The sequence below is a fragment of the Astatotilapia calliptera genome, chromosome 2 (assembly GCF_900246225.1).
Source record: "Astatotilapia calliptera chromosome 2, fAstCal1.2, whole genome shotgun sequence".
NCBI lineage: Eukaryota > Metazoa > Chordata > Actinopteri > Cichliformes > Cichlidae > Astatotilapia > Astatotilapia calliptera.
Window position 1 is genome coordinate 25,881,749 of NC_039303.1, and position 14,553 is coordinate 25,896,301.

The 14,553-nt window shown below is 40.5% G+C and overlaps 1 protein-coding gene across 5 annotated transcripts in view; it reads right to left on the reverse strand.

The window, feature by feature from the left end:
• Window positions 1-244: 244 nt before the first annotated feature.
• The window catches only part of LOC113035105 (glutamate receptor 3-like), a 96,899-nt gene continuing 82,590 nt past the window's right edge, over window positions 245-14,553 (reverse strand). The window contains exons 13-16 of one of the 5 annotated variants that reach the window (XM_026190416.1): window positions 10,989-11,236; window positions 7,145-7,259; window positions 5,483-5,730; window positions 245-2,067 (exon numbers count right to left, since the gene is read on the reverse strand). In XM_026190416.1, the coding sequence (XP_026046201.1) occupies window positions 5,485-5,730; window positions 7,145-7,259; window positions 10,989-11,236 (609 nt within the window). In that variant the 3' untranslated portion in view covers window positions 245-2,067; window positions 5,483-5,484. Of the gene's footprint in view, window positions 2,068-5,482; window positions 6,658-7,144; window positions 7,260-10,095; window positions 10,211-10,988; window positions 11,237-14,553 lie in introns of those variants that run through there. The other 4 variants (XM_026190409.1, XM_026190432.1, XM_026190440.1 and 1 more) reach the window with 4 other exon arrangements.

The window sequence follows — 14,553 nt, forward strand, 5'->3', positions numbered from 1 at the left end:
AATGTTGAACTGGTATAGGGAAAAACTCTGCTCTCTGTGTTGCTGTCTGCAAGGAGAGGGAGCGGGCTGCCCGGGATGCTCATACTCCAGCAGTATCATGCTCGAGTTAAAGTATGCAGTGTGTTTAACCTCTGCTGAGATGTTTTCCTATAATCCCTTCAGGCCACTGAATCAGCCCCAGTGTTTTGTTCAACGCAGACGGGTTTAAACAATGTTGTGAAAGCACACGCACAAGGACACAGGAACCCTTTCTGTACATTTTTATTTACAAAATGTATTAAAATTCTCTATACAGCGCCTCACTAATGAGGTTCAGCAAATTATGCATGCATCTTTTGCTCTTTTGTACCCACTACTACGCCTGGCGATATTATGTTTTCTTTTTGCAGAAGGTGAGACGTACAAAAAAAAAGAAAAGAGAAAAAATAGAAAACAAAAACGGTGAAAGTGATTCTACTAAAAGAATTACTAGGGCTGGCTTTCTAGCATTAAACCTAAGGTGGCTTTGTGAGTAGCAGAGCTCGTCAAGCATCATTGATTTCACATGCAATTTCTTATAAAATAAAACAAAAAAACAACAAACAAGGAGGAAAAAAGGGGAAATCAATATTCAATTGTGTCATATAAATAGTTCTCGTTTATCTAAATGTACACATCTTTCTCTGTTTGCTCTTTCTTTTTTTCGCATTGTCAGTTTTTTAAATATTTATATATATTTATGTATATAAAACTATCTGCCCATAGTTTCAGGTGATTTGATAAGTGTCTCCCTAAATCCTATGGAATCACAGTCTTTTTGAAAGAAAAGAAATTCTTACAGCAATATGTAAATGTGCTAAGCTCCAGGACTCTCCCTGGTTTAACCTTGTAGAAATCTATTTTCCATTTTATTCATAATTTTTTTTTTTGTAATTTTCATTTACTAAGTGAAGTCACTAAACACTGTAATGCTCATTAAAGGAAATCAAATCAAAAAGCGAACCACAGCTCATTGTAAAATGTGCAGTTGTTAACGAAAATGGTAAGGTAATCCAAAATACTACAGTTTAAAAGCCATTACTGTTATCCTTTAATTGGACTGCAGTTAATCTACAATTGAATTACCCTTTTTTGTTTGGTATTACTTTGATGTACAGAAGACTTGAATGACTCGGGAAAAAACACTGTTCGGAGCGACAAACCTTAGTGAGTCAGTGCCCCTTTGATATTTTACAAACTGTAAATCACAAACAGATTTCTCTTTCCCCAGGCATAAATACTTTGCTTTACACACTCGTCATACAAAACACACTCTTGGCAGTATCGGAAGTGTGAATTATGACCTGGTCCCGTAGCGCGTGAAAGCTGAACCAGGTCATCTTCTCATCTCCGTGGGTCCTGTCAAACTTTCAGAAGACAGTGGCAGCAGCACCAGAGTTAAGAGTACAAACGACACACGTCATTGTTTTGGACTGAAATAGCATTTCACTCTAATAAGATAAATCTTTTAAAACTAGTACATGGTCACTAGAAGTGACTTAGAGCAGTATAAAAGCTATGTCATTGTAACCAGTGTGTAACAGTACACTGTGTGGATCTAATAAAATAATCTGAACACACAGAACCAGTGAAAATCTGGCAGCAGAAGAATGAAGAGTAATCTGATCGCATTAAATACAAGAAACCAATTATACACTTGTCATGTGAGATTTGTCGGCTTTCTGGCACTTCAAAATGTGCTTAGGGTTGCAAATGATGGCTTTTGTTCTCTCATTCATGTCACGTCATATATATCTATATATATAAATATATATAGATATATATATATATTACTGCACCAGTCCTCTGTTTTGTATGCGTTTCAAGCAAAAAGCAATATTATCAATGAGTTGCATTGATTGGACTTGGAGTTCCATAAGGCACTGATAGGAGGGAACCACGCAGGCTCGTCCCATGACCAGTCCAGTCGTGTCGTCATTGCAGATTATCGTGCCGTGTCCGCCCAGGAGGATCTGGCAATCCTCGTGATCCTGTGCCTTTCTTAGATATAGTCACAGTTGTAAGGGAAAATGGAAATGTTTCCTAAACCTGTGACAGCACAAAAAAACAAAAGCAAACAATGGAAAAAGTTAACTTTTGTTCTGGACAACTCATGTTGAACACATGACTTTTTATTACAAAATAAAATGTGGGGATTTCCTTATTGGCTGAAATGCAGTATCTTTTATTATATAAAGCTTTGTTTGAAAGGCTCTACAATTCACTCGTCAACATCAAATATCTTTAACCAAATTAACAACATGAGGGAAAAATACATCTTTCTGCCTCCATCCTAACCTATTTCATCATGACTGTGCTGACACGGTTTGTGGGAAGGAAAGGCAAACAACTCCCTCGACTGTGATCAGACTTTGACTGTCTGACGCACATGACATCACCTCTTTCCAACCAAGTCCTGCCCACTTCAAACCAGTCAGAAGAACACAGAAACACACTACAGAAGCCTCTTGTGTAAACAGTCGAAACGAAAGAAAAGAAATGAGCGCCGGTGGATTCCTTCGCTCAGAATAAAGAACTGATTGAAAAAATGTGTTCTCAATGAAAATCTGTTGACAAGTCACACTTTGTGTCTAATGAGAGCACACGTGCAAACAATCTGATCAAATCCAAGATGAATTTTTAATTATGTCCCTATCAGTGCATGCTTATCTTTATTCAGTGAATTTCTGTAGAACTGCTGCAGAGGTAGTCTGCAACTTCTCATTGGTCGCTGACATTTTCTGTGGAGGTTTTTTTTTTCCAGTAGAATTATGCGTAGTAAACAAACCCATGAAAACAGGTCAGTGCACTCTGTGGATCATTCAGGATGATGTGGTCTATATTCCTGGTAAGGATAAGGTAGATGTTCTTAAAGCTTCAAAACACTATTTATATTAGCAATGGCTCTGTGCAGTGTGGTGGAGGTTGCTTGTAGTGATAAACACTCTGAGAATTATCACACATCCCATATTCCTTTATCACTATGTAGTTTAACACCTTTTGGCCCGTTTCATTTGGTTTTACTTTAGAATGAGTATAGAGATGCCTGCTGTCGCTTCAGAAACTAGTTTGGAAATGCCTTTTTTGCACATTTTGGCCATTTTGCACATTGCTGCTTTTTTTAGTTTGTTTTTTGAAGCCAAGCAAAAGGCATCTGCCTGAAAACTGTGGGTGCTGCATACATATCCTGCTTTATTGTCTGTTTTTCTCTAAATGGGGCCATGAAGTCATAAATGAAGATAATACTGTATTAAATAAGCTGAAATTTGAAAGACCCGTAATAAGGAACAATTTCTTTGAGGTCTGAAATTTAAACAAGCGTAAGTGTGTTACCAGAACCTGAACCTACATCTATTTTAATTGTCTTTTAGCCAAGAGGTTTCACAAAACACAGCATGTTTTGGAAATTGAATGCACTCTTACATGTAATACTTCTAGATGGAGTATGCAGCTTTTTTCTTTGGTAAATAAAGTTTCCCGAAAAGCTTGCACTATATCTTACCTTCCTGTACAGGACAAATGATTAGGTAGTGAAAACAGAGGAGAATTTAGTGCTTACATGGAGCCCAAAACTAAAAAGCTAAGCAACAAGTTTAACAGAAACAAAGTAATGCTACAGTCATATACAGTCAGCTACTGTGTTCAGTGCTACTGTCTGACATAATACACCAATAAATGTATTAAATCAGCAAAAATCACAAATCTGTTGTACATCAGAATAAAATGATTTGGCAACCATGTTGCAAAGAAATGTTCCGCAGACCACTTGCGCTCATTGGTGCAGAGTGACTGCAACTGATTGCAACATGTTGCCAATCTGTCAGCCTTTTTTTTAAATTACATATCTTTTATGATATGTCGACCCCAGCAGGCCAACTGTGCTGCAATCTGATTTTGTACTCTTGAGTGACTGAGCCACAAAAGTAAGTGAGATTTAAAGATTAAAAAAAAGAAAAAATTAGTAGAACTAAAGGAATTCTAAACAAAAACTTGAATTTCCTTCAGTTTCTCTGAGCATTGCACGGTCTGACCTCGGGGTGAGTTTGCTGGGAGGCACAGTCCTGGGAGGATTGGCAGCTGTCTTGAATGTTTTCCACTTGTGAATAATCTTTTTCACTGTAGAATGATGGACTTTAAATTGTTTGGAAATAGACTTCCCAGACTGATGGGCAGGAACAATTGCTTCTCTAAGATTATTGCTGATGTCTTCTCTCTTTGGCATTGTGTTAACACACACCCGAATTCTGCCAGAACCGCTGCCTTTATAGACAGACTCACACTTGCTGTTGATCAGTTAATCCAGTACATTTGATTAGCCGTATTTGGTTGCTAATCTTAATTGCTGAGCACGCAGTATGGGCGTACTTAGCTTTTCACACAATGCTTTTGCATTTTAGCTAACTTTTTGTTAAATGATGACATGGTTTGATAGTTGTTGTTCTTTATCTAATGCTGTTTTTACCTCATTTTTACCTCATGCTGAGTACAGTGGCCCTGAGACATCAAATGCGCTGTAACTTAAGAAAACACAAGGAAATAGAAAAATGCTGCAAAAGCATACAAAACCCAACGGAAATTTAAAAAAAGGAGCAAGAGTTTCCAAAATAACATCACAGAACAGAACTAAAGTTTTTTTGTAGAAACAATAATGTGATGGAACAGCTGCGGAAGTTACAAGTGGCTTATTGGTAAACATGTATATGAATCATGCGATTAAAACGCACATTATCCTGCATCTTTTTCCCTCTCACAACACATATGATTCACCCACTTCTTTTAAACATGTCTCAGTGCAGTGTTTATGCCACGTTATTGTCTCCTCCAAAACACAGTTTTTTGGTGGCTGTAGTTCAGGAGGTCATCTACTAATTGGAAGGTTGGTGATTCGAGCCAGTCCGCATGCCAAAGTACTCTTTTGCAAGATGAAGTTGCTTTCCGATGCATCCATCTAAGTGTAAATGTGCCTGAATGTTAAATAGAAAGCACTTAGCAGTAGAAGAAAATGCTTGTGTGAATGAGGCAGGTTGTATAAAGTGGTTTTTATGCTCAAGGAGAGTAAAAAAGTGTCGTATAAGAACCAGTTTATTACTTTTGTTGTGTTTTTTCTTCTTTCATTGTCTTTTATTCACCTTTCTTTGTGTTTTGTGTCCTTTTGTAGCGTTTTTCTGTTTGCGCGTGTTTTCTTAGGTGGCAGTGTGTTTAACCTCTCAGGGTCATTTTTTAAATTGTGTCACAGAACAAAACAAAGAACAGCATACTGTAGGTTGATACGATCGGGCGTGCTGCTTGACATTCTACACACAAAGCTATATGCTACACAACAGTGTGCTTTTTCAACAAACAATTTCACAAACAGCAGCTACATACCAAACAGACAGTGGAAGACTTAATTCTGACTGATATGGCAGGAAGCTAAATGATTCATCAGAGTGCACGATGGGAACAGTAAGGCGAGGCGACGTACCTCTAGATCTTAACGCTCTCGGTTCCGTATACGTTGTAGCCTTCTCTGTATGTGGCAAAGTTCTGGGTGTTGGTCGGGGGAGCCGGCTTAAAATTCTGGGCATTCTTGGCCATTTTCAGCCGTTTGGTTTCTTGTCGTGATTTATAACAGAACTCTATCAGTGCCACCATCATGGCCAGACCCAGCCCTCCGACCAGAATATAGAAGACACCAGCCACATTGCTTAGGCTGAGAGCACTTGTCTTGTCCTGGGGGGAAGTGAATAACATCGTTAAGAGTTTTGCAGTGGAGCTAGGGCAAAAGAACAAAATGCAGCCTGCATCCTTCAAACTGAGCCTCGACTCAACAGTAAAACTGACTTAAGTGGTAAATGATCATACTCTAGATTATCATGCTCTATATTACTGATGCTACCAAAGGTTGTTTATGGTTACTAACAGCTACAAACAAAAGAAATGAAACATGTAACGAGCTGCTAAGCAATTTCAACTGAAATTATATTGCTATGTTACAAATTTATGAGGAACTTGAGATTCAGATATAGTCAAACCATTCTCCACTTAGGAGAAAGAAGCCAACTCTTGCTGGTGAATGTAGAGCTAACCTGGCGCTATGCTTCATACATGTAAAATGGCTTCTGCTCTTGACCATATAAGGAAGCTGGTCAGTATCGCATAGGTCGACAGCTGTGAACATCCCTGCCCTTTCAATTCTCTAATGGCAACACTGTCATACAATACAGTCAAATTCATAGTAGATGAATGATAGCTCAATTAAAAAACACTATATAAAAATATATATCAAACCATTTTGCTGCTGTTCACTTACCAAACATATTCAATAAAATTTGTTCATTGGAGTTTTACTATTTGCAGTTTAACCCTATGAGCATGGCGTTACCATGATGCTATCTAGCAACTCTAACCTGTAACCTGAAGCTTTAACTGTATCTCAGAGGGTTAAATAGTGGGTGTATTACATTCCTCAACTTCTTGCAATGTGCAAACAAAACCTCTAACCTCATCCGAAAGCAGCCAGATGATTTTAGAGGACACCCTACGGTGCTCTCTCCGCTTCGAGAAGTTGAATTTGTGTAAATCATCACAATAAGAGGCTTTGCTTGTTCATCACACCACAGGAGGCCAAAGAATCTAATAGACACATCTTGATGCAAACTAGTAACAACACAAATAAATCAAATTTTCATTAACAGTGTGGTAAATAGAAGCAGCAGCATAATGGTCAAAGTATCATGAATGTCAAGAATGAAAATGAGCAAAAAATAGCATTTATCAACAACTATTAACTGCTGTGATTCAATCAAAAGAGTGTGTCTTAAAGGCACTTTAGAAACGTCCCCGCAGCATTACCATTACAGTTTTCACACACAAAAATGAGTCTTTATGTTGTCAAAAAGTCATTTCTACAGCATAAAAAGAAAAAAAAAAAAAACGGTGAATCTGGGGAAACAGTGCCTTAGATTAAAGCCACCGGTGAGCTGTGTTAACAGCTCGTGGCAGAAAAACTGAAGAAAAGAAAAAAACTATGTGTAGCAAATAAACAGAATGCATACTATAGATGTCAGAGAAGTCTTTGTCTTGCATATGAACAGTACGTCAAAATGCAATTTGGAATCAGTACAAAAGACCTGCAGCGACTGACCTTACTTCCAGAGTCCTTGGTTCCACATTCACCCTTATCGTACCACCATTTGTTTTTCAGCTTGTCTAAGATGCCTTGTTCACTGAGTTTCAATACTGCAAGGTTTACAGGAGTTCTTCACGTGGGAAATAACATAAATAACATTATATTATGTTATTTTATGTTATTCAACTTTTAAACTACTACATACTTTACAAAGCGATAAAGCAGGGCACCTGGCTATTCAACATCACAAAGAGCAGGCATTCTACCTATTACCTTTAAACCCCTACTCTAAAGCCAGGACCTACCCATATCGCTTTGAGTAATCGGCAGACGCTGTTCATGGGGCGACAAGCAGGTACGCAAAGTACAATCTGCAAGTCTATAAACATCAAAAAGCGCCTTGGTGCACGCTGGTTCTTTGTGTGTGGGGGGTGTAGTAGTCGCAGAGGCTTTCAGTGCAGCATTTAACAAGTTCATTCCAACATGAGCAGTTGTCTTAACAAACAGAAAAATCTAAGCAGTGAAAGAAACCTTTGCATATGCAATGTCAGTGTAATCCTGCGTCGGCTAATGCTAACTGTCACTGCAGTGACAACAGTCAATTCTGGAGGTATTACAACCAATTTCCCATTCAAGCAACTGTGCCCAAAAGTGAAAGCCTAATTAATTCTCGCATGTTCTATCCTGACATATCGCTAAGAAAACCTTATCTTCCAATTACGCCAGATTAGTGTCAGATGAGTGTGTCCCAACTAAACTGCAGGCAGCTGCAGGACTAAGCTCAAAAAGATTCGGTGGAATTTAACTCATCTCGTATTTGCCTGCAGCTGCACAATCTGACGTTTGACACAGCTGTTTCCTGCTGCTTGATAACTCCAGAAGGTATATCATGACATTGTAGTATTGCATGTCAACATACATTTGCATAATAGTCTATTGGGGTAAATTACTTCAGAGGAGGTAAAAAAATTTCTTTGCATAGCTCAATAAAGATCACATTTTGTAGTTGTATTATGACTATATTGGTTTAGGTAAATCTCTCTGTGAGAAGGAAAAGCAAACTGGAAGCAAAGAAAATGTAGTGGATCGATAAATTAGTGACTACTCCCTGGGAACAATGTCCCCTGAGGGGATCTCTTGCAATGCATAATGCACTGAGAGAAGATTACACCACTATATATCCCTCATCACCAATCTGGAGAAACAGACTGTGAAGACCATACCATTGTCTTGGCTTGGAGAGACATTGATTAACAATGCAATTACCCTGTAACATGCTCTGTGTCTGAAACTCAATCTAGGCAGCGCCGTGTTTCGCCTAAGGGCAAGAAAGAGCAGTGTTAAGTGCGTGCGCATGCAGCACGCGTGCACGCTTATGTGCATCTCCAGATGTCGGCTGGAGCATGTAGTTGTGAGCAGGACAGGGGCCAGGCGATTCACTGTTTGGAACACAGCGCTTCAGGCCGCTTTATTTCCACCTAATCAGACCTTTCCACTGAGTCCCGGAGAGTCAAAACAAGCCAGGAAACAGACAGACGGTACATACCTGTGCATGATAATAGATCGATGGCAGCGCAAGAGACAGATGCTTTCAAAAGCTCTGAACAGCACAGGGAGGCGTCCTGAGCTCATTGACTACAGAACACAACGATGTTAGCAAAACACTGAAAAAGAATGTGACTTTTGAACAACGCTTTTCAGTAATGAAAGCCCTTGTTTAGCTTTATTTCACGTGTGCCTCATGAAGCCTCTTGCGGTGAGTACAGAAATGCATCGCAGCTCCTTACCTGCTCATTGGAGTCCAAGCCAATCATGACAGAAATGACAGAGCGTAAAGACACAATCTGCATTTCATGGGATCTTGCAGCTTGACTGTAATGTCGCCATGTCGCCCACCTATATCATCCTATGTGTGTCGACAGCATCGTTTGTCATAAAAATGACCTGCGTTTTAAAAGATATCATACTCGTGCCTTATGGTATATGTAATCTGGAGAGAGAAGCACAATGCTTAATGGTACTTAGGTCTAAGTGGCATTACGCTAAGCTGTCACGGGACAGTCATTCATCATTTAACCACATGTTAAAGATGGAGAGATCTGATGGTCAAAAGGGTCACAGCTGGGTTATTAATGTGTTCAATTAAAACTGCATGCAGTGGAACCAAACCACAGGTGGGTTACCAGAGCTCCCATTAAAAAGTCTTTTTCTTTAATTAGACTTCTCACGTTTGCCTGCAATGCTTAGTCCCCTCAAGACGCCGCTGTTCCCCTTGCTTTCTTGTCGGCCTCTGTTGAGCGGCCGTTTAGCGGTTGATCTGTTTTTTATTTGTTTGCTATTAAGGTGAACTGGCTTTTAAGTTGTCGTCCACTGTCATAGAAGTGAAGCAGCAGTGGTGAAGTACTGCGAAGCCATATTTTAAAGGATTAGCAAATCTCACCTCACCTCACCTCATCTCACCTAAAATGAAAGCCTTTTCAGTTCAGTGTCGCTGGCAAAGTCTGTTCTTGAATTAGACCAACTGGCTATACTCATCAAAGCTGCCTAAATAAAGCCCTAATATTTGAGGCTGGGTGATCTGTCCCACACGTGAGTAAGGGTGAATAAACAAGGCTCAACCTTTCACAGCGGCAGGGCAGACACATTCACATTTGTCCTTTCCTGTAAACACTACTTTGTCAAACAGAAACATGTGTCCTAACTCTCTTCTGTACTCTTCTTCGTCTTGTAGAAGTTTACCTTTGGCATCCATAAATATTTTTCTGTTGGTTAAACAAGAGCTCCTCAGTTTGATCTGAGCCGTTAAGCCGTCTGGTCAGACTGTCGGTAAATTTGGTAATCTGCCTTTGGGGCAGCACCAGGTTGGTTGGGGGCAGACAGTTGGTTTGGTTCTGGTTGGTTTGTTCCAACAGCCTTGCCGATTACTCTGCACTATGGTACCCGATTGTGGTGACATCGAGGCTGACCTTGGAGTCACCTCCCCCGCTGCCGCACTCTCCCTTGTCGTACCACCATTTGTTTTTCAATTTGTCCAAGAGGCCTTGCTCATTCAGTTTTAAAACTGCCAGGTTAACAGCATTTCTTGAAACGATAAAACATAACTTGTAAGAAAATGCACAGGTCCGTGAGAAATCTAATGCAAGGTAATAATCGTACTAAGCATCATGAGAGTAGTTAATGGTAGAGAGGCTACCACTGTCAAAGCAGGGGGCTTATGCACAGAAAACTATCGGTTAAAATCAGAATGGTCTAGGGAAGGACAAATTGTTTAAGAATTTCAGGAATATAGAGAGATAAGAAAGGCTCGTATGAGGTAGAGACAGTGTTAAATCTTGGAAAAAGGTGGCATAAAGGGTTACGTAGTTTAGAACTGAAGTGTGCGGGATGGGGACACTTGTCATTGAGAAGAAAAGTAACAACAACAAACATCATGCAATTAACATTCGTCACAAGTGACAGCGCAGCTTTTAAGGGCTAAATTGAAAAACCATTGAACTGTTAAATTAAAAGTGACAACACAACAGTCAGGTAGGACAGCACACGGGACAGAAGGAGAGATCGAAGGAGAGAGAAAAGCAGTGGGAGAGACATAAATATGAAATTATTGTTAGCTTTAGTCTCATTATCTGGATTTGACTGCTCTGCTATAAAACGGCAACTCTTTAGAAATACAACATTAAATATCGTTAATTAACTTTTGTATCCAAGTGCAATGAAAGGCATACAACCGTTACCTCTGTGTCCATTAACAAGAAAAAAAAAGTAAGGAGAGGAAGAGAAGAGAATGACAACAGGGGAACATCAGGGTAGGTGGAATACTATAACAACATAGGGGATATTGTTATATTATTCCACCCACCTTAATGCTGAGCCTTTGGGCGTCGCCACACCGTAGCCTTTCGAGTCGAGGTTCCCGCCGACTTTCATGGTGTCGCACGGCTTCCGCTGCTCGATGTACTCGTTCATGGTGGACTCGAGGAGAAAGGCGAACTTGCCCTTCGACTTTCGTACCCGGGCTACGCCATCGGGTGTGGTCTTAACAAACACAGAGGGCTCAGCGGATTTCATGTACGACCACATCTTCTCGTAAACTGCTATTTTGGATCGCTGCGCAGAGAAGAGAGGGAGAAAAGGAGTAGCTTAGAAATCTGAAAAATCACACATGTGCAATGGATTTCGGCATATTTTTGTGCTTCGTGATCATACGATTTAAAAAATGGCATCGTGAAGTATTTATAGACATCTTGGAATGAAAGTGTGTGATATCTTTAAATACTTCCAGGGAATAGAGCTGACAGACCTTTATGAGATCATGAAGTACAAGAATTTACAAAATCCATTCCTTTTATCAGCATTCTGAAAATGTACCCTTTAAGTACGTCACTTGAAATTCACTGAATGGAAAAATCAGTTATGCAAAAAAAGATCTTTAACAATTGAAAGGGTGTAAATTGCAGGTAATGATCATTCTATCTGAAAAATTTGCACAGGCCTCGGATTTGTTTCCTGAAAGTTCAGCCTCAGTGGGCTGAGCCTGAGTTTATGGTCCTAATTTAACTTGTAGAACTTATTACATTCATTTATTTCAACAACACTGCTAATGAAATATCTCAACTGTGACTCTGCACTGTAGACGAAGCGAGAGAAGCGAACAACAAGGCAACCCATCACAAAGTGACAAGGATGAGCATTTTCCCGGCGCCCGCAGACAGGCTTAGTGAGCCTGTAAAATCTGGAGGAGTCGGGCACTATCTATAATAAGCATCAATTAAATTATTCAATGCCGCTGGATTTATTTTGGCATAGGCATTTCACACATCCCGGTGTGATCCTGGTCCAAGCAGTGATGAGCCATACTTTCCAAGTGCTGAAGATTGGATCCCACATTAAAAAACAAACAAACAAACAAAAAAAGCCAACACACTTTCTTTTAAGCAAAGGCCAGAAAAAGGAAGAGCAAAAAGTAAAAAATAAAAAATCATAAATTTGCACGTAGAAAATGCCAAAATCTGCCAGAGATACACTATATTGCCAAAAGTGTTTGCTCATCTGCTTTCAAACACACATGGACTGGAGAAGCATCTTATTTTTAATCTACAGGGTTTAAAATGATGTCGGCCAAATATTTGCAGCTGTAACAGTTTCTTGAAAGGTTTTAGAGTGTGTTTATCAGAATTTTTTATTATTCGTCCAGAAATGCATTAGTCGGGTCAGACACTGATGTTGGACGAGAAGGCCTGGCTCCAAGTCTCTGCACTAATTCACCCCAAAAGGTGTTCTTTCAGGTTGAGGGCAGAACTCTTTGCAGGCCAGTCAAGTACTTCCACACCAAACTTGCTCATCCATGTCTTTATGGACCTTGTTTTGTCTACTGGTGCACGACGAGGAAACAGAAAGGGGCATCCCCAAACTGTTCCCATAAAGTTGGGAACATGAAATTGTCCAAAAAGTCGTACTGTTCTCCTGGATACTGCCAAACCCAGACTCGTCCATCAGATTGCCAGATGGAGAAGCGTGATTCGTCACTCCAGGGAGCAAGTCTCGACTGCTCTAGAGTCCAGTGGCAATGTGCTTTGCACTGTAAGGCTTGGATGTGTAGAGCTGTAGTTTCCATGAAGCTCTCTACACAGTGTCCTTGAGCTAATTTTTTTGGCCACATGAAGTTTGGATGCACTATGCGCCTCAGCATCTGCTCTGTGATGGAGCAATTCAGCCACTTCTGCTTTGTTATAATACCACTAACAGCTGACAGTGGAATATTTACTTTTGGCAACATAGCATACTTTGCTGTGGCCTTTTTTTCCTTCATACCACAAATCATTAGTGTAACAAGAATGAATAATTCATAATGTTAGTAAATTAAGATAACAAGACTGGGTGTGGGTATAGAGGGAGTGATTACCTTTTGTATATATTGTTCCAATACTCCCTTGCCCATTTTTTGAGCTATCCCCTCTAGCTGTGTATCCTTTCTCTGCCCCGAGCTAGATATTCCAAGTGTTTCCTGGTTTTTAGACTTTGTTATTCCCCTGCACTATTAGCATCATTAGCATTGCTATTATTAAAGCTTGTAAGTAAGTAAAACTTTATTTATAAAGCACCTTTCAAAATATAAAATCACAGAGTGCTTCTGTCACAGTATGTCGAAGCAGACTGTATGAATGTGAGGAGGACAAAAGGCGAGCCGTTTAATATTGCTGATGGAAAAATACTAAGGCAAACAAAGATGAGAATAAACAATAAACAACCTAATTGGGGAAAAATCTTAAACATGAAACTTGACCTGGACACGTGGATACAAATATACCTGGAAGATGGAAGATGGAACCACGACAACATGACAACACAAACTTGACAACATGGACAAGAAGCCAAGAAACATGACAGACTAACAGAGAAGACCAAAGTGAAACCTAACTAAACTAAACTTAAGGTAACCAAATGATAATCCCATTACTCAACATATTTAAAGGGATAACTTAAGAACCAGTGCCGTCAGCGTTAATCTCATTAAAATGACGCTAACGCCATAACCACTTTAACACGGCAAATCTTCCTTAGTGAGTTAGCGTGGATCGCCTTGTGCGTGGGGCTGCGCAAATGCGTTAGCGAGCTAACCGCACTAACGAGCTAACCGCCTTAACGCAGCCATGCAGCCCCACGCACAGGGCGATCCGCGCTAACTTGCTAAGGGAGATTTGCCGCGTTAATGCGGTTATGGCGTTAGCGTTATTTCAATGAGATTAACGCAGACAGCACTATTAGAAACTCAAAACGTAAACTGAAAACGCTGGGTCAGAGACCCAGGATCATGGGAAGGAGCGCCGTCGCCCGAGAAGGAGACGTTATCGACCATCTCTTCCTTCTGTAATCATTGGAAACGTAAGATCTTTGCCCAATAAGATGGATGAGCTCACGTCGCTAACCTGGTCACAGAGGGAGTACCGGCAATGTAGCATCATGATGCTAACGGAGTCGTGGCTAACACCGCTAACTCCGGACACAAGCGTGACACTCCCGCGATTTCAGATGCTGCGAGCGGACAGGACGAGAGAGAGCGGTAAGAGGAAAGGAGGGGGACTGGCAGTTTTTGTGAACGACAGATGGTGTAACCCTGGGCACATCACTGTGAAAGAACAACTCTGCAGCAGAGACATTGAGCTGTTAGCCGTTAGCATGCGTCCGTACTATCTGCCCCGGGAATTCTCGCATGTTATCGCAATAACAGCGTATGTCCCCCCTCGGCCAACGCGGATGCAGCCTGTGACACTCTCCACTCAGTGGTCAGCAGACTGCAAACACAATCTCCGAGAGCCCTTCTCATAATATCAGGGGACTTCAATCATGCCTCTTTGGACTCCACACTGCCCACCTTCACCCAGTATGTGACCTGCTCAACCAGAGACAATAAAACACTGGACTTA